The sequence below is a fragment of the Colletotrichum karsti genome (genome assembly GCF_011947395.1).
Source record: "Colletotrichum karsti strain CkLH20 chromosome Unknown Scaffold73, whole genome shotgun sequence".
NCBI classification, from domain to species: domain Eukaryota; kingdom Fungi; phylum Ascomycota; class Sordariomycetes; order Glomerellales; family Glomerellaceae; genus Colletotrichum; species Colletotrichum karsti.
In genome coordinates this window covers 53,081-71,890 of record NW_024065973.1, presented here as the reverse complement: position 1 = coordinate 71,890, position 18,810 = coordinate 53,081, and the positions used below count along the sequence as shown (strand labels likewise).

Genomic DNA, 18,810 nt, shown 5'->3' with positions numbered 1-18,810 from the left:
TCACAGCAACAAAATGGCATTCTGCGGTGCTCTCGTGGGCTGGCTCCTTATCAGCGTCGACGGTATAGGATACGGACTTGTTCGAGTGATACATTCTCTCCTAAGGGGGCCGCGATAAGATTTCGCTCAAAGCTAACCACAAACTTGTGTTTGTTGATGCCGGATGTGACGGTTGCGGCGGATCCGGTCCGACTTTAAAGTGGGGCATATCCGATCCGTGCCGTCCTTCCATCTTTTTAATAATGGGGCCGTTGAATACCGAAGTGTTCATGCATCTGACCAGCCGATATCACCTATAGACTGAGGAATGCGGCCAACCTGTCCGACGGAAGAGTGCACTGAGAGTTGATATGAGTTGATATCATCAAATCATCAACCGCCAAGCTCACGTTGTTCCTTGAGCGAGCTCCAGTCATCATATAGTAACATACAACCTACGGACTATCCGAAGTCCTCATTATGCCTGCCACTGAAATTCCAATCCCATTTCTTGTCGCTCCAGTCTCCAATCCCCAAGCTCGATCGTTCGTCGCCGACTATCAGCTCTCGGGACTGCTGGGTGGCAGAACTCTCAGCATCTCCATTTTCCAAACGCTCCTCTTGCGTAGTGATAGTGATTTCCGTTGTGACCGTAATCGAGTCGTCAACGGAGTCCCTCGCAGTCGACGTCGAGTCCCTGAAAGAACTCGCAATGCTCCCCATGATACTAGCTAGGACACGGCTTGCTTCCGTCCGCGCAGGCCGCCCTGGACTACCTGTAGCCCCGGCAGCAGCACTCGCTCGTCTCTCTCTGGCTTGAGGAGTTCCGCCTCCGACAGTAAGTGGTGGCTCATGCTTTTTGTGGGCTATCCTCAAGCGACGAATGACACCTTTCGCACCTGTTTGCTCGATGTCGCGATGCTGTGTCTCTCTAATCTCCAGGTACTGCTCGCGATCTTCCTCGACGTGCCCGCCAAACGCAAAGATCCGAGCAAAGAACCCGGGGAAAAGTCGATGCAGCATCAAGCGAATGGACGGCAAGCTGGTCACTGTGATGCTGGTTGCGACCTCCACCCCGGTCCAAATCATGAGGTCGACGTAGTCCCAGGTGATGTTGACTGAGTCCCCGTATAGGATGTTGAACCGGAGACGCAAACAGCTAGCAATAACGATGATTATGCCCAGGCTGAACATGGAGATGATTGCAAACTTGCGCCGGGGCGTTGACTTGACCCTGATTATGAGTGGCATTGGCATGATCAGAATGATAGTGTCGAGCGCTATGCTGAATGCACTAGTGGTCCAAGATAGTACATTCAAGTTCACGCAGTGTACCGGTCCCGGGAAGTCGCCTTTCCAACCCTCCCAATTGTATGATATGGGCCTGCACTGGATGATGGCGAGTACCACCCACAAGCTCGTGCTCGTTGTAACGATAGCCAAGACCACGTAGCAAAGTCGGCAGAAGCGTTGATATGGGAAAAGCCGAAGGTAGAAGCATAAGATGGAGATCTTGGTCAGTCCGAGAATAAGCAAGTAAATCGGCGCGTCGATATAAAATAGCTGGTTGCCAGGTTAGTAAATTACTTTGACGGGAGGTCGTCCTCATTTCTTTAGGATCAACTGGCTAGTTACCTTAAGTGCCCACGTCAGCGTGTCCGCATCGGTCCACCAGATGTCCGTTCCAAAGGCCTTCTGGAATACTTTGTTTGCGTTAAAAACACACACATATCCTGTTTCCTCTGGTTTGCGATCTACTTACTATGGTGTCCAATCGAGAACCAACCTATGTATAGGATGTAGGTGATGGTAATGACCCAGTCATCCGTCCCGAATCGGCGTATGACCCATGACTTGGAGTAAAGACGAGCCAAGACACATATCATGGCGAACAAATGAACCGGGAGAAATGGCCAAACTCCTTTGCGGTCACCACGGGGCTTGTCGCACATCGTATCCCATTCTCGTAAAGTTGCTATCGAATCATAAGCAAGAAACACAGTCCTTAGCCTGCAGATAACATACCAAATGTCGACAACCTAGGACACGACTTGGTCATGCACTGGGTCACAGCCAGGTCGAAGTTGGTATCTTGACAGATGCATTGTGCGTTCTCCCACGATCCACACATTGACGGGATCGCCATCCGCCAGCAGGACGCCTAGGATCATGGGCCCATCAGCGACACTCGGTGTCAACGAAGAAGCAGGATCGGACATACTGCGCATTCCGGGAGGTTGGTGTCTCGCTGCGATAGATCGACCTCCCCGCGACATACCCATACCAGGGTCGCGAGCGTGGTCAGCGTCGGCAGGATCTGGATAGGCCCCATGTTGACCTCACATCAACGAGATGGCCTTTGGTCAGTCCTGCGCGAGAAGCGCGTGGGATGGGCTTGCGGCAAGTTCGCAAGGTTGAAAGAGCACATGTTCACGCGCCTTGTTGCTTTTGACGGCACGAATACGGGAGAGGGGGAACAGGAAATGACTCGCAACTTCGGTTGAAAACCACTTCAAAGCTGTCGGTCCCTGGGCAGACAAACTGAACCTTAATTGACGTTTATTTGTACTCAAAGCTTCCTTCGAGTGCTCTGACTGATGGCCGTGCTCGCGCCCTCATGAGACGTTTCGGCACATGGCTTATCCTGGGATCATCTGAGCGGCTGCCCTGCTCATACCACAGTGGGCCCGCAGTCAAAAGTCAAAGTGCAAGTGCATTGGCGAGACCGAGAAGGCTAAAGCATCTCAGTGCCACCGCTAGGGGCAGACTATTGGAAGACAGATAGTTTATGGTAACTTTTTGGATTTGTACACGCACTGCGGGATTGACCCGGCATTTTATTTACAGACGAAATGAGTCAAATGACGAAGCTATAGTAACATGAAGGTGGTTGGTGTTGTTCAGGCGTGGTGGGAACGGCGGAAGCGCTGGAGGCGCTGAAGCTTGCTGGCGCGCTTGGTGGAACGCTTGCATCCGGCCTTTCCAGAGCCACCGGTACCCGAGCCCGAGCCCGAGCCGGAAGCTGAGCCGGAGCCGGAGTTATCGGAGGAAGAGCCAGAGCCGGAACCGGACCCGGAACCGGCGTTGCCACCGCCGAGGATCTGCTTAGCGGCGTGCTCGGCGGCAACCATGACAATAGCCTGGGTGTTGCCGGTGGGGAGGTCCGGGTGGATGGAGGCGTCGACGACGTACAAGTTGTCGGTACCCCAGACCTTGGTGTTGGTGTCAACGACGCTCTTTCCGTCGTTCTCGGCACCCATGATGGCAGTGCCGACGTAGTGGCTGCCAGTGGTGTGCTCGGCAATGAGGCTCTCAGCGGTGGCGTTGCCAGAGATGGTCAGAGTGCTGTTGGACTTGGAGGCGTACGAGATGAGCTGGCTCATGAAGGAGGTGATGGCCTCCTTGTCGCCGTCGGTGGTCAGGTAGGGCTCAGTGGTGATCTTGGTGGAGCCATCGGCAGAGATGCCGAGGGTACCGGACGAGGTCAGACCGTGGGTGAGGTAGACCTTGATCTTGACGGTGTCGTTGCTGGGAGAGTTGACGGTGCCCTGAACGTAGCGCTTCTGGTTGTCAGAGCCCTGGACGCTGGTCCAGAAGTTCAAGCGCTGGCCGGCCTGGGAGAGAAGACCAGAACCCTTGGCGAACAAGTCAACATCGGTCTGGTCGGGCGAGGTGAAGGCGGTGCTGGCCAGAGAGTTGAGGTTGGACTTGGTCTTGAGGGTGACGGTGTAGATGGGGTGGTCCTTGAGGTTCTCGCCGACAGGGAGATCAATCCACTGGGCCTCGGCAGGAAGAGTGACCTGGGTAGAGCCGCTCTTGACAGTCTGGATCTGCTCCTTGGGACCGATACCGCTGTTGTAGAGGATGCGAGGGGTGGAGAGGGCACCGGCAGAGAGGATCGCGGCACCGCCAGCCTTGAGGTTGATGATTTGACGCTGGTTCTTACCGGTCTCAATCTCAACACCGGAAACCTGAGTGCCGTTGCGGACAGCGCGGATGACCTTGGCGTTGAGCTGCAGCTTGAAGTTGGGAAGAGCCTGAGCCAAGGGGAGGTAGTCACGAACGGGGCCGCCGCGAAGACCGTCCTCAATCAACCAGGGGGGGTGGCTGAAGACGGCGTCCTTCTTGTCGGGCTCAGCGAGGGCATCAACCTCGGAGAAGCCGTTGCTGGCGAGCCACTGGGACATGACATCGTAGGCGCCCTGGTCGTAACGCTTACCGTCCTTGCTGGGCAGAATGGTGCCGGGGGTGCGCTCGTACAGCTTGTTGGCAGACTCCTCGACATCGCTCCACTTCCAGCCGGTAGGCCACTTGTCGTCAAAGTCGTGAGCAGGAGGCTTAACCCACATCATGGCGTTGACCATTGTCGAGCCACCGAGAATGCAGCCAGCCATGCTGGCGGTGTCAGTGCAGTACTCGCTGGTCTCCTTGGCAGTCGAGAGGTAGTAGCCCATGGCAGGGACATCGTATTGGGTAACGGTGCTGTTCCAGTCGACATTGGCCTTGCCTCCGGTGGACGCCAGAGAAGCGCCGCCACGTTCGAGGAGAAGAACGCTGGAGCCAGACTCGGCAAGACGCTGGGCAACGATGAGACCGGCGGCACCACCACCAGCAACAATGTAATCATAGGTGGAGTTGGAGATGGTAGTCGTGACGTTCGCGGGGACGGCCGGAGTGGTGCCGTTGCCAATGGTGGGAGTGGTGACGGCGTCGGAGGCCTTGGCGGCCCAGGTGTCGTAGTCGGCTGACTTGGCATCGGCGAGGTTGGCACCGAACAGACCGAAGCCGGCGCCGTGGTAGTTGAGAGCGACGGAAGCGCTGGTGGTGTCGGAGAGGGCGGTGGTGCTGTAAGCCCAGCCGAAGGTGGTGGTGTCAGCAGTGCCGGTGAAGGACGTGGTGTCACCGGTGATGCAGCCCTCGCACAAGAAGGTGTAAGTGAAGGCGGTCGCGTTGATGGAAATGCCGTCGTTGATGGGCTTCAGGGTAATGCTAGAGTCGTCGACAACATCGGGGTTGGAGTAGCCGGAGGCCTTGCGCAGTGATGTCTGGACAGAGTCTCCGTTGGGCCAGGCAACGACAAGAAGCTTGTTCGTCATGGGACCGCCGAGGGAGACGGAAGCCCAGCCGGCGGTGATGGGGGCGGAGATCTGACCGATGAAGTCCTTGCCGACGGTGGAGGGGAGGGCAACACCGAAAGAGAAGCCACTCGTCTCGGTGTAGCGTTGGAACTTGATCTCGGTAGCAGAGTCGGTGTAGGCCGTCGTCTGTTGGGCAGTGGCCGCGGCGGCCAGGAGCCCCGTGGTAAGGAGGGACTTGAACATGATGAAGGATAGTGGGGTCGTTGTTGCTCGAAAGAGTGTGAGATGTGGTTAAGTTGTTGTCGTCGGAAGGCGAGGTATAGAAATGAATGGCACACGATGGTGTGGAAGAGAGAGTACACCCGTCGCAGAGGGCAGAAGAAAGACAAGAGCAACCAGCGCAAGAGGAACAGAAACGAAGTTTGTGGCAACGATGGAGAGAGAACGAGAGGAGCGGACGACCTGACAAGATCAGGATCTGAAGAGTGTATTATATCTATCCTTCTTCGCGATGGATCCCCCCTGAAAGCCATGACCGTCAAAGGCCCAGATCGGGACGCACGCCTGCGAGCTTGCAACGGCGTCCCTGGCCTTGACCCCATCGAGGGGCCAACACGCCGAGATCCATGAGGATCCAGCCAAGGACGTTGGCGTAGTCGGGATCCGGCATCGTGGGCAGTGGCGCACCATGGGGCGATGAAGGCGGACGCAATTCGAGCATTGCACGAATAGGGGAGTGAATAATAGTAAGGCGAGTCAGATAGATGAGGATTGAGGGTCCGTCGGGTGACGTCCGGTCGGAGGGGACCCCGGGGCAAGGCGAAAAAAGGGCCCGGCCGAGCTAGGAAACCAGTGCCGACATTGGGCCCGGTATTGGTACGCAGTGCCGCCAGCGAGAAGCGGTCACGATGCGACAGACTTTGGATAGACGCCCGGCAAAGGACTCTTTCCCCTTGGGATGGCATGGTTTTGCCGGTCAGCCAGCCGCATGGCGGCGCGGCCGTCGCCAGAGGGTCAAGAATTTTTCAGTGTGTTTGATGACATTAATGGCCTGGACATAATGACAAAGGGGGGGTTATGTTAAAGGTGTTACCGTTGATTGGGCACCTCATGGCAGATAGATTAAAACGAGCAGGGTTGTTTCGACATGCGAAACGGCAGGAAACGAACGGTCGTCCGAAGTTAATAACCGCGCCTAAGCACGACTGGTTGTCATCGGGGCCGACGTGGGGAACGTTCGTCCGAGAAACCAAAAACAGACCTGGCCACCCAATCGGGCTGAACCTGTTACAAAGATCAGTCGAATAGAACATGGCATCAAGGGAAAAGGGGTGCGCGGCCATGAGCCAAAGAAGTGCGAGCTGAAGCCGAGGCTTCAAGGCCAAGGGAAGAAGACTTATCCACACACTTGCACCCACACAACACGTATCGTGGGCGCCTATGGAGAGGTTGAGAACGGTACAGTATCTGTAAGATGACCGGACCCGACAGAATACAATGGAAGGATACCCGAAGCTGATGCGGGACTCGCAGACGCCGGCGCGACACCATGAGCCCGGAGGTGAGTGAGTTCCATAATCTTCCCTTTGATCCATCCGCCACCAGGCACGCTGGGTCTACCGTCATTTTCCCTCCTTAATCTCCGTCCTCAGTGTCTTTGCCCCTCCAGTCTGTCCCCTCACAGCGGAGCCAGAAGAGTCCCATACGCAACTGGCAATCATCTGGAAGCCTCGTTGACGGCACTCATAGCCGTGCCTTTTTCGACAGCTGTACCGGACTTCCGGCCATGCGCAGGGCATACCTTACTATGATGTGAATGAATGAGTTTTGACACATACTAGCCACGCACCAGCGACCGATAAAGCAGGGCTAAAGCCAATAAGAGTAAGTTGTCATCTCCAGTCGGCGTGCCGTCACGACGATGTCAAGCAAATGCGTATTCTCATGGATTTAGCAGTGTCGCAGTGTCGACGGACGTCAATTGATGATAGCTACAGAGTTTGCAAGCGACTGCAACACACATACCGCTCGTTCGGACTCGGCGTTGCACTCGACTATTAGGCTCAAGCCGCGCGCAGACAGTGGACAGTGTTGATCGATGGGACTTAAGACCATTACTTATTGCTCCGTCACGCGCCCTCACTTGCGGGCCCTGAACATGTCACGTCGGTTAGCGACGCGGCGTTGGCGTACCTGTCTTCAAGTTTGCGTTCCATTTCCAGCATCAATTCAGTGTCTGGCGATCTGGGGTCCGTCATCTCATTCACAATGATCAATCAACCACAGCACCAATCGCTTTTTTCACAAATGAATTCAATCTCCCGCCATTGGCCGTGAAGACGCGGCGATTTATTGTTCTGACTTGGCGCGCGTGGCAGATCTTCACCCCACAGACTGAAGTAATCAGCGGGGAATCGGCCCCCCATTCATCTCCTTCAGCCGCACGACCATGACCTGAAATCCTCAATCGGGTAACAGAAGGCGAACACACTACACAGAGCGCGTCTTCGAGAGGTATCCCACCCCCAGGCTCACTCCTCGACCCGATTGAGTGATTTCTGGATCTCATTCGTTCAAACCAATCTCACTGCTGCTATCACCTCTGACTTGTTCCGAGAAATGGCCTGTCACAGATTCCAAGTAGGTTCGGTCCACAGCATGCCAAGGGACAAGATGTACTTGGAAACAAACTGAATTGTTGGAAGAGTGAAACCTAACATACGTTTGATTTCTGCCATTCAAGACAATGCGGCAATGATTTCTCTAGCACTCGATAGAACTATTTATTTCATGATATACTTGGAATGAATGAAAGCATAACGCCTAATACAATCGTACTCCTCACTTGCGGTTCGCGGGCCAAGGTCGTATGAGAGGACGCTTCAGCAGTTGAAAGATGGTGTATGTTGGCTACTGCTGAAGGAGACGCTGGAATTCAACAGATCAGACGTCACCTAAGCGCTGCTCTGAATGAGTGCCCGCGAGCGAATAGATAGGTATTTGGCTGTTTGGAAGCTGTGATGGATGAGATGCCTTGAAATTTCTTCTGTGTAGGCATCAGCCACAAAGTGACTTGAGCCAAGGCATGCCCGGGACGGGGACGCACGGGTGGAACCGGAGTAAAGCCGAGACACTGAATTCAGTCACGTGATGTCGGATGGAGCCGGAATCGGTACGGGGCCCACTAGGTCCAGGTCCCGCCCGCCAGTCCAGGTCTCCGACATGTTTTTCCGGCCGCACTCGCCCCCACCACGCCGCCGTCTGTGGATGGGGCGTCGCAGGACTCAATTGAACCGCTTTCGTCAATCGACCCCACTGTTCCATGTCCTAATACGGACTAGTGCGCATGTCACAGAATCTCGACCGTGAACAAGACAGGGGCCAGATGTAATGTGATGCTTCAAGCTTGAAGGGCAAGGCGGAAAAAAAAAAAGAAGGCACGACATATGAACATCTCAGAGGGACCGAGCGCTTCATTCCAATCGTGTTGCAATTGTCGCGCAGCTTGGGGAAGCTATCTGGCCGGTTCGATCAGCTCAGGAAGAAGACACGTCCCTTCCGATTAAAAATTGGAGACTGCAGCGCGGGCGACGAACGACAAAAACAACAACAGAAGGAACGCCCGAATGATCAAGGTACGTACGTGCACTTGTGTCCCGTCAGTCAATCTGCATCGGGCTGGACGCCAGTGTCACCGCTACCGCCGGCGTTTTCTTTGCAAATTCTGACATCTCCCAAGATAGCTACGTCGCCGCGGCCGACAACCTCCTTCTCCAGCATTTCTGCAATTCGGCCTATTAATCGATAATACCCCTATACGAAACCTCGGACAAAACATCATCACCCGACCCGACCTTACTATACCCCCCTTTGACGACAACACTCACGACTACACAGTACTGTCAGCTACAGACAAAGGATTGGGCCCTCCCACCAGCCGAATGCATCGTCCGATCCACCCAGCCACAAGCCATCATGGACCATGAGGCGAGCCGGTCCAGGAGCCGCCTTGACGAAGACTCCCGCCCAACCACAGCCCGCCGTATCGACCACGACGACGACGACAGCTTGACCGTCGACGACTTCACACCAAGCCAAGGGCAAGGGTCAGAACATTCAGATCAACGACAGAATAACAGTACCACACCCACGCCGGACGAATCGCAACTCACGCCCACCAAGACTCGTTTCGACAACTATGAGACCCTTCCCGACCGCAGATCCTCGCCCAACCCCATAATCGAAACGAACTCGCGACCTCAACACGACTCCATGCTTCCTCCCCCGCGTCCCCAAACCAACGCCGCCCTCGACAGTAGCTTCGTCCAAGGCCCTTCCTACGACGACTCGCGCCATGGCGACTCCATTGCCGAATCCGCTGTTCGAGCTCACCTGCAGGATGTCGAGTCGAGCTTCGTCTCCCGCCTTTCTCCCATACCAACCATAACTCACGAAGGCGCCGACGATACCTACCTGTTCGACGGTGCGGCCTCTGCGAAGTCTACCACTCGGACGCAGCCCCCCGCGAGTCCCAGTCCCGGCCCCCCTGGCGATAACTCAACAGTCGATGGATTCTCCGAGCTGAAGCCGCAAGACTCCGCGTCTGTGAATCTCTCCAATACCACATCATCTCTCGAGCAAATGTCCTCTTCCCCCGCCGCCGCCGCCGCCGCAAGAACTATTTCTCGGACTCTCTCCAGCGCGAGCAACCGCACAGACAAGCACTCGCAAGAGCCGCTCGCCGACGAGACGGACGAGGAACCGACACACTCCCGCGCAGAGTCTGCCGCTGAGTCAGTTTCCACAACCCTCCGCAGCAAGAGGTCCGATGGGAGCCTACACGGCGGTCCGGTGGACGCAGGCAACACTCCAGGACTCGCCTTGCGCTACGGCAGCCGGCCTAAGTATCTGCGCAGCCGTGCCACGAGCCAGAGGTCTTCTGTGTCCTCCTTCGTCACGAACCCCGACTCCCACGACGATCTCGAAAGTGACGGCACCGCCAATCTTGGCGCCGACTTCGCCCTTCAGTCTGGCGGTGCTGCCACGACCACGAGCTTGCCCCGCAGCCTCAGCAGCATCTTGTCGCGGTCGGTGAGCATCGGCAGCATGGCTTCAGGCCTGGACGATCCCGAGTCGCTGCCAAGCCAGCTGGAGACGCTTGAAGAGGTCGAGACCGGCTTCACCCCACGCCGCACCAACAGAAACGAAGACCTCCTGGCGACCCCGAAGCCGTCCAAGGAAAACCTCACCGCCCCCACCGATACCGTCATCGCCCGCCATGTCAGGAACGTGCAGGTACCCGAGTCGCTGGCCAAGGAATACAGGTCTAAGAGCGGCTTTGTCACGCCTCGGAAACCCTCAGAAGCACCGCTTGGCGCATCTACACGGTCTGGTAAGAACTTGACCCTGAAGGAGCAAAGCAGCACAATCGAGCGTCTCTCCAAAGAAAATTTTGATTTGAAGCTCAAGGTCATGTTTCTGAGCGATCGCCTTGACAAGCTGTCTGAAGAGGGTGTCAAGGAGATGATCTCGGAGAACGTGGAGCTCAAGACAAGCTTGGCCGTCATCCAGCGCGACAACAAGGCCCTGCGGAAGAGGGTCAAGGAGTTGGAAAAGCAACTGAAGGACGACCAAGAACGACCCGGAACTGCGAAAAGTGGAACCTCTTCCAACGATTCCTTCGATCAGGACGCCCAGGACCGCGAGGAGGAGATCATTTACCTTAGAGAGCGCATGGAGGCGTACGAGAACGAGTTCGAGAGGCTGCGCAATGACAGCATGTCTAAGGAGGCTGAGAAGCGCAAGCTGGCCGAGGTCGTCAAATCACTCGGCGAGAGGACGGGCGGAAACCTCGGTAGCCAGGAGGAGGCCGACGTCTGGAAGGATCTCCTCGAACAGGAGACGGCCCGTCGAGAGCAGTCCGACGAGGACAACCGCAAGCTCCGCGATGAGATTTTTCGCATGAAGCAAGAGATGAGCAGTGGTCACGGCGGAATGCATCACACAACCAACATTTACAACATTACGAAGAAGCAGCGCCAGACCTCGCCCAGTCGCCCGGTTTCGGGGCTTTCCGGTGATATCGAAACAAACGGTGGATTCAGTGCCGCAAGCACCCTTGTTGAGGAGCTGCGAAGAGAAAGTGAGCAGCTACGACACGAGAACGCCGAGTTACGACGCGAAGTCGGAGCGCAAACGTCGATGCTCACGTCGAGGAACCGAGAAAAGGAGCGTCTGTACCAGGAGATCGAGGATCTCAAGATGGCGCAGCGACGTGGAGGACCGGCGCCGTCGACTGTCGACTCTCTCTTGGAGCGGTCGGCATCCCGAGCCGGAGCTCACCGTCGGTCCATGTCCCGCGTGAGCGCCAGCAGGACCCAGATGACTGAGATCGACGAGCTGGAACGCGAGGAGCTCGAGACAAAGCTTGCCGAGACGCGAGACAGGATCAACGAAGTCAAACTGCAAAACCAGGAACTGCAGCGCGAACTCGAGGGGTGCATGGCCGACTTTGAGACTGCGATCGACGGGAAGCGAGAAGCCGAAGAGCTTGCTGGTGCCCTCCAAGAAGACCTCGACAATGCTATGAATGATCTTGTAGCGCTACAGGCCGAGCGGGACGAGGCACTCAGGGAGCAGGCCGACATGGAAACCGAGTTCGACTCACTGCGGAAAGAGGCCCAGGAGGAGATTGACGCGCTCGAGGGCGAGGCCGATCAACACGCGGCCGAAATAGACAGGCTCAAGCTTGAGCTGAACGACAGGACCGAGAATTTCGATGCGTTGCAGGAGGAGATGCGAAAGATGAGCGAAGCACTGGTGCGACTGGAGGACGACCAAGCGGCCAAGATTCGCAGAATACAGCAGCTGGAGCAAGAACTCTCGGACGCTAACAAGGAATCGGAGGAACTTGAGGCCAAGCTGCTTGAGTCGAACGATAAAGCGCAGCGGCTCAGCGTGCAGCAAGAATCCAGTCAAGGCGAGATCGCGTTCCTCCGTGAAGAGCAGGAGGGCGACAAGATCCGCATCGGAGATCTTGAGGCGGCGATCGCCAACACCGAGCAGAGCCTTCGTGATGAGCGCGAACGTATCAAAGAACTCGAGCAGCGACTTGCAACGGAGCGTCGCCAGCGCGAGATCGTGGCCAACAAAGAGAAGGAGGAGGTGCAACAGTTCGTCAACGACCTTAACCGGGAGATGTCGGCCGCCAAAGACGAGGCACGGAGGCTGCGTAAGAGTCTTACCTCCCGCGAAGTCGAGGCCACTGAGTGGAAGGAACGGCTCATGGAGCTCGAGAACAATCTCAGGGAGGCGCTGGGCGATCTTAATGGGACACGCTCCAGTCTCCTCAAGGTGAGCGGAATTTCCACCACAGGGATTTCACGCGCTGACAGATCCAGTCGATTGCCAAGCTTCAACGAGAGCTCGAGAACACCGTCCGCGAACTGGACACGACAAAAGCCTCCTTGGTCGAGAAGGACCGCATTATCAAGCAACGAGACGCCCTGCTCGAGTCACATGGCTTGGAGTCGCGCAAGCTCGCAGTTGAGCTTGAGAAGGAGATCCAGGCACACCGCACCACGAAGAACTCGTTTGAGACATTCCAAAAGACGCATCAGCACGTTACAAGGACCGTCAGCACGCAGGACCTGCGTATTTCCGAGCTCGAGTCTTCGCGCACTCAAGACAAGAAGAAGATTGCACACCTTGAGGCGCACTTCAAGGACCAGTTGACGGAGCGCAACAACCTGCTGCTTGTGCTTTGGACAAGACTCTCGGCTCTCTGTGGAACCGATTGGGCTCACGACAACAGTCTGATCAATGGTCGTGCCTTGCCTTCGCTCGAGGCGGTCGCCACCATGCTTCCAGGGTTCAGCAAAAACCTGCTAGCGGCAGTGAAGACTATCGAGACCATGATCGGCGGGTTCTCCTCTCGCATCAAGGGTGTAGAGAGAGACCTGTGGCGCGAATACCAAAGCCTCGAGACGAACCTGGAAACTCGGACGAAGAAGCTGGAGCGGCTCGAGACGATTGTCCGCAACAGCATGGCTTCTGGCACTCTTGGGGCTTATGATCAGGCTCGAATGTCACGTCTGGAGGATGCGTACCGTCAACTCAAGGTGGAGAACGCGACACTCCGGACCGCACAAGACGTTAGAAGCAGGGCCGCTTACTCGGCCTCCAACGACCCCAACGCTGTCGCCCCGGAGCCAATCAGCGGCAGTCCGTCTCCGTCTATTCCGACCGGTCCTCGCGACCGTGAGAGGAAGCCACGTAAGGGCGAGCGAACATCAACGATGACGCGCAGTGTTTCGAGCCATACCATGACGACGCCGGGGTCTGCTAATCACAACCCGTTCGAAGCAGCTTTGGCGGAGCGAGATCCGACCGACAACCGATGGATTTTCAAGCTGCGTGATCTTGAAAACAAGCTCAAGGCGGAACGTGAAGGGCGGTCTCAAGACCGCTCCGCCGCCAGGCAGAGACTGGGTGGGTTAGAGACGGAGAACCGCGCACTGCAGAGCGAAGTGGCGCGCATACGCAGGGCCAACGGGGCCATGGAGTGAAGGAGAAATGGAGACGGCCGGATTTTTTTTGTACCATTTCATCGTATTGCTAGACCCGCAAGTAGGGCCGGAGTAGACGACCTGTTCCTTTTTTGTGCATCTGTAACGACAGCGAAGGACGGTCTTGGCGGGGAATCTGGGGGAGTTTGCGGAGAGCGGCCGCCTTTTGGGATACTTAATACGAAACTCGGGTTTGCTGGTGTCTTCACACGGCACGGAATGATCTGCACGTCATCTATGCAACCCAGTTGGTGGTGAAAATTAAGGATTGATGTCTTTGGCAACTCCGACTCTGCAGGCCAAATCACGATCGGACTTCCCTCCGCGGCTGACGTCTTACCACCCTCGACGCTCTGATTCGGCAACCAACCCTCGGTCTAGATCCGCGGAGGCATAGATGGATGCCCCACGAATTAGCGGCGACATCCTTCGCACTGCCAGCTCGCTCGCAGTCAGTTCCAATTCGCAAGGTTAATTGTTGGTGTCTGCATGTCATCTGCGGCCGCTGCGCCGGGTCCCCGGCGGGGCCCCGCGTTCTCGTCCGCGCGAGAGGTCTTCGGACTTCCCTTTTAGGAAATCACCGACGACACGAAGGGTGGTGCTCAGCCTTTATAAGAAAGGACGACAGCTTCTCTGTTGACGGCGAGAACTGATCATCGTTTTTCGTCGGGAGAAGTCACTTTGTTCGTCCCTTTATATTGTCTATTTCTGGGAGCCTCTTCTCGCTATTCCGAGCACACGATCTTTGGCCAACACAACTTACAGACCATCTCAGCTCCGTCTTTGAACATCCCCCACTGTAGCGTAAGCCAAGCTTCTCGGTCAACCGAGAGACAATTCGCAATGTCTCGTCTCCTTACCTTATCTCGTACCGCCCGCGCTGCCCCCGTCCCTCTTCGCGTCCCTCAACGACGCGGCGTCATGATGGGCGCATCAGCTGCACACGCCCCAAAGAAAGAGGGCGACATCTCGTCCGTCTTCGTCTCGCTGTCCGGCGAGACAAGAGAGCCTCTGCCAGACCGTTTCCGCCTCCTGAAACAACATCTCGTGGCCGGGCGCGAGGACGCCGTGGTCAAGTCCTGGGGCAGGCTGCTGCGGTCGTTAAGAGAAGAGAACGGATTGATCGCCGCCAAGGGTCCCGCCATCATCCCCAGCATCGAGTTCGACGATCTCGACGGCGACATTAACAGGTTAAAGGGCGAGATCAAAAAGCGCGGCGCGGCTGTCGTCCGGGGCGTTATTGACGAAAAAGAGGCCAGGGGATACAAGGAAGAGGTCGAGGCATACGTGCGAAAAAACCCGTCCACAAAAGGTGTGTATATCTCTTCGTTCTTGTCATCAACAAAAACCACTGACGTCCGCAGCCTTTCCCGCCGACAACCCACAAGTCTACGAGCTCTACTGGTCCCACCCTCAGCTCAAAGCCCGCGGCCACCCGAACCTGCTCAAGGTGCAAAGGGCCCTCATGCGTGACCTCTGGAACAAGTCCCCGTCGGCGGAAATCTCCCTCCAGCCCCTCTCGTACGCGGACCGCCTGCGGATCCGACAGCCCGGCGACGCGACCTTCGCACTCGGCCCGCACATCGACGGAGGCTCACTCGAGCGGTGGGAGCGCGACGGCTACGGCAAGACGGGCACCTACGACGCCGTGTTCCGCGGGGAGTGGGAGTCGTACGACCCCTGGGACGTCAGCGCGCGTGTGCACGCCGTCCAGGACCTTTACAACGGCGCCGGCGCGTGCAGCATGTTCCGCATGTTCCAGGGGTGGCTGAGCATGAGCGCGAGCGGCCCGCGGGAGGGGACGCTGCTGGTCAACCCGCTCGTGCAGCACACCACGGCGTACCTGCTCCTGAGGCCATTTTTCCACCCGCTCAGGGAGGATGTGGACGGAGAGGTGTTCTTGAGAGAGGACAACTGGGTGTTTACCGGCGGCGAGAGGATGATTTCGGAACTGCACGGCGCCACGCCGGGGCATTGCCAGGAGTTGACAGAGAAGCTGCACCCTCACCTGGAGCTGGGCACGTCGATGGTGCACATGCCCAAGATCAAACCTGGGGATTTCGTGGTCTGGCACGCGGATTCGATTCATGCGGTCGACCTGGTGCACGAAGGCAAGGGGGATTCGAGCGTGCTGTACATTCCCGTTTGCCCGCTTACGGATCAGAATGTCGAGTATCTCAAGAGGCAGCGGGAGGCCTTCTTGGAGGGACTGCCTGGACCAGACTTCCCCGGTGGCAAGGGGGAGAGCGCACACGTCGGGCGACCTGGGGAGGATGCTATTGTTGCTCCCGAGGCAAGGAGGGCTATGGGTTTGGCAAGACTGCAGGTGGCGGGTGAGGGAGAGGGCGAGAGGGCTCTGATCGAAAGAGCGAATCGGTATTTGGGTTTCTGATCTACGAAGTGATGCCGTGTATCTATAGTCCTGGTCAGTGGACCTTCTTTTTAATCGTCCTCTGAGGAGGATTGCACATGTTTCGGTTAAGAAGCACTCGTGACAAGCATCCTGCCATGCTTCCGACGGACGTAACTTGGCTGGTCAACCAGCATAGGGGGGTCAACTAATAGTCAGATGTTCTATTCTCGCGATTACCGCAGTAAACACAGCCCGTGCAGTTTTGTCTATCCTCGTATGCGTACTCGTCATGGCTCGGCCTTCTTCCGCAAGATGAAGCCGTAGTAATCAAAAGAACTCTCACCGCCCGACAACACATCCATCTCGAGCTCCCACAGGCCCTCGGAGTTCAAAAGCGGCTTCATGAAGTGAGGCTGGCGATAGGTGATGTACAGAAAGACGCCTTCGTCCTTGAGCGCGCGGTGCACCTCGCGAAGGTAGCGACTCGTGTTGTCCTTGACGTCATCGGGCGGCGACCAAGGAGAGCCGTGGATCATGGCGTCCATGGTCCCCTTGTCGAAGGCGACGTCGATGGACTTAGTGGGCGCAGCGTCGGGCATGTCGCGAACGTCGGCCCAGCGCCATTCGATGCCGCCGAGTGGCTGATGGCGGGACTTCATGAGGTCGACCACGACGGTGGAGAAGTCCAGGCAGAGCTGGTTCTTGTAGCCGCGTTCTGCCAGATCGGCTGGGATGGTCTGCGGCTGTTAGTGAGTGCTGTCCGGATGAGATGGGAATGGAGATGAAAGTGGAACGGTCACAAGTGAAGGGGATTGGGGATGGATGAGATCGTCGTCGGTAGCGTTGTACATACGCTATCGCCGGAGCCGAGATGCATGATGCGCGGCACCGTCTCCGGCGGGTATTGAGAGAAGAGGTGTTTCTTAAAGTAAGGCTCCAACGCGGCAAAGGTGCGGAACCATTCGTGCGTCGGGTTGGAGCCGTCCGACTGGGTATAACGCTCATTCCAGAACTCGGGCGTGGCGAGGGCCTCGGCCTCGCTGAGTTCGGCAGGCATAGCGTGTTGAAGCACGCAAGTATGGCGGGGGAAATATTTTCTTCGTATCGAGCAAATTGCCGAGTAATGCCAAGCGAAATGCTGATAGACCTTATTATGGCTGGAGGTAATAGTGACGCTGTTTTTGGAGCGGAGTGAATGTGGAGGGGGGAAAAAAACACCTAAAAAAGAAAACCAAAAATTGGAAATTTGCGGCACTGCGCGGCGCGGCGCGGTAGCGGGGCTATTGCGGGGCTATTGCGGGGCGCCGGAGCCGGATGGTCGGAGTCTCCTCCGATAGTGGAGAGCGACCCAGATTTTCATAATTGGTTCACAGTGTTGTTGCACCAGTGTCATGATGAGTCAGCTTCACCCGAACCCCTGAATGAGGGGTTGTTGATGAGGGGAAATTCGAAATCGAATCATCTGGCAAAGTCGCCAAATTTCATTATATGAGAAACGCGAAAGTCAAGCGGCGGTATAGCCCGGTTGAGGTTGTTGCTCGTGTAACTAAGTGCGTTCAAATCGATTCACAAGGACATCCGAAACAATTGTCAAACTTCCACGTGCTCACACGGCCAATTCAAAAAGTCACGAGGCAAAAGATTGGAGTCGCAAGGCCGTTATCTTCGTTTCTATTATAACCTTTTCTGTATACCAGTTTCATCAATCCCGATTCTCGATTGTCCCGGGCGCCATCCTGTGACGATTCGTTCCTCCTCTCACCACGTCGTACCCCCGTTTACTGCTGCTGAGACTTCTGGTGCTGCTCGACGAAGGGACCCATGAAGGGAGTAAGGTAATCGGCCTTGCCGAGAGGGACGCCCTCCTTGCGCAGGATGCTGTAGGCGGCCTGGATGTGGAAAAAGAAGTTGGGCATGCCGTAGGCGACGAGGTAGTCACGGGCGCGGATCTGCATCTCGCCCTTGCCGAAGCCGAGGCCGAGGGGGACGAGGGCGTCGGTGCGGTCCTCGAAGGTCTTGGGGTCGGCGGCCTTGACGATGGCGAGCGTGTGCTCGACGCGCTTGCGGAGGTCGGCGACGCTCTCGAACTTGTTCTCGAACGCCTCGGGCTCGCTGCCCTGGACGCGGGCGACGATCTTGACGGCGCAGTCGGTGGCGACGTGGTATTGGAAGGTGAAGGGGAACATGTCCTCGGCCAGCTTGGCATCGAGAAGCGTCTTGACGTCGATGCCCTTCTCCGCGGCGTAGGCCTCAGCCTTGGTCAGGAGGTTGAGCAGGGTGTTGAGACCCGCGGTGAGAAGGGGAACGGAGGCGTCGTAGAGAGTGTAAGTCATTTTAGCGGTGGTGGTTTGGCCGGACGGATGCGGTTTTGTGTGGGTGTATGAGGTTGCTGGATAGAAATTGGTAGATGACTTGATGTTGCAGAATGGACGATGTTAGGAGGGATCGAGGGCCGGTTTATATGTCAACAACAAAGCCAGCAAGATCGTAGGAGAGCTGGAGCTGGATGCAACCTTCCACCTGTCCTCAAAAAAAGGCGGTGGAAGGCAGGAGCTGGTGATCGGGCGTTTCTGTCAAGTTCGACGGGCGGGTCTGGTTGACTAATGCATCGTTGCGGGTTGGGCTGCGCTGATATGAATAGAACGACAGTGAGACGACGGGCATGTCAATGACAACGACATGGGGGGGAAGCACCGGTTTCCGTGCTCACTGGGCAACCAATGGCTCCATCAGTCTGACCTGCGTGCCTGCTAACTTGACAGCCGAGAAACACGAAGATTCAGAAGAGCACAAAGACCAGCCAGCGGGTGCCACTTTCCGGTGGGCGCTGACA

General features: G+C 56.6%; 6 protein-coding genes across 6 annotated transcripts; 2 read left to right on the top strand and 4 right to left on the bottom strand.

The window, feature by feature from the left end:
- Nucleotides 1-441: 441 nt before the first annotated feature.
- On the bottom strand, nucleotides 442-2,311 carry CkaCkLH20_13126 (CFEM domain-containing protein; the record flags this gene model as incomplete). Its single annotated transcript, XM_038895837.1, has 5 exons — nucleotides 442-1,542; nucleotides 1,615-1,682; nucleotides 1,742-1,954; nucleotides 2,005-2,140; nucleotides 2,201-2,311. The coding sequence occupies 5 exons, from the start codon at nucleotides 2,309-2,311 to the stop codon at nucleotides 442-444; spliced, it is 1,629 nt and encodes a 542-aa protein (XP_038738870.1).
- A 568-nt stretch (nucleotides 2,312-2,879) lies between these two features.
- On the bottom strand, nucleotides 2,880-5,300 carry CkaCkLH20_13125 (GMC oxidoreductase; the record flags this gene model as incomplete). Its single annotated transcript, XM_038895836.1, has 1 exon — nucleotides 2,880-5,300. One exon carries the CDS (start codon nucleotides 5,298-5,300, stop codon nucleotides 2,880-2,882), a length of 2,421 nt encoding a protein of 806 aa, XP_038738869.1.
- A 3,732-nt stretch (nucleotides 5,301-9,032) lies between these two features.
- CkaCkLH20_13124 (microtubule associated protein) lies at nucleotides 9,033-13,624 on the top strand (the record flags this gene model as incomplete). The annotated part of the gene is made up of 2 exons (XM_038895835.1): nucleotides 9,033-12,410; nucleotides 12,458-13,624. 2 exons carry the CDS (start codon nucleotides 9,033-9,035, stop codon nucleotides 13,622-13,624), a joined length of 4,545 nt encoding a protein of 1,514 aa, XP_038738868.1.
- An 843-nt stretch (nucleotides 13,625-14,467) lies between these two features.
- Nucleotides 14,468-16,016, top strand: CkaCkLH20_13123 (uncharacterized protein; the record flags this gene model as incomplete). The annotated part of the gene is made up of 2 exons (XM_038895834.1): nucleotides 14,468-14,936; nucleotides 14,989-16,016. The coding sequence occupies 2 exons, from the start codon at nucleotides 14,468-14,470 to the stop codon at nucleotides 16,014-16,016; spliced, it is 1,497 nt and encodes a 498-aa protein (XP_038738867.1).
- Nucleotides 16,017-16,264: 248 nt separating this feature from the next.
- Nucleotides 16,265-17,034, bottom strand: CkaCkLH20_13122 (uncharacterized protein; the record flags this gene model as incomplete). The annotated part of the gene is made up of 2 exons (XM_038895833.1): nucleotides 16,265-16,714; nucleotides 16,831-17,034. 2 exons carry the CDS (start codon nucleotides 17,032-17,034, stop codon nucleotides 16,265-16,267), a joined length of 654 nt encoding a protein of 217 aa, XP_038738866.1.
- Nucleotides 17,035-17,755: 721 nt separating this feature from the next.
- CkaCkLH20_13121 (3-oxoacyl-acyl-carrier-protein synthase) lies at nucleotides 17,756-18,310 on the bottom strand (the record flags this gene model as incomplete). The annotated part of the gene is made up of 1 exon (XM_038895832.1): nucleotides 17,756-18,310. The coding sequence occupies one exon, from the start codon at nucleotides 18,308-18,310 to the stop codon at nucleotides 17,756-17,758; it is 555 nt and encodes a 184-aa protein (XP_038738865.1).
- Nucleotides 18,311-18,810: the final 500 nt, after the last annotated feature.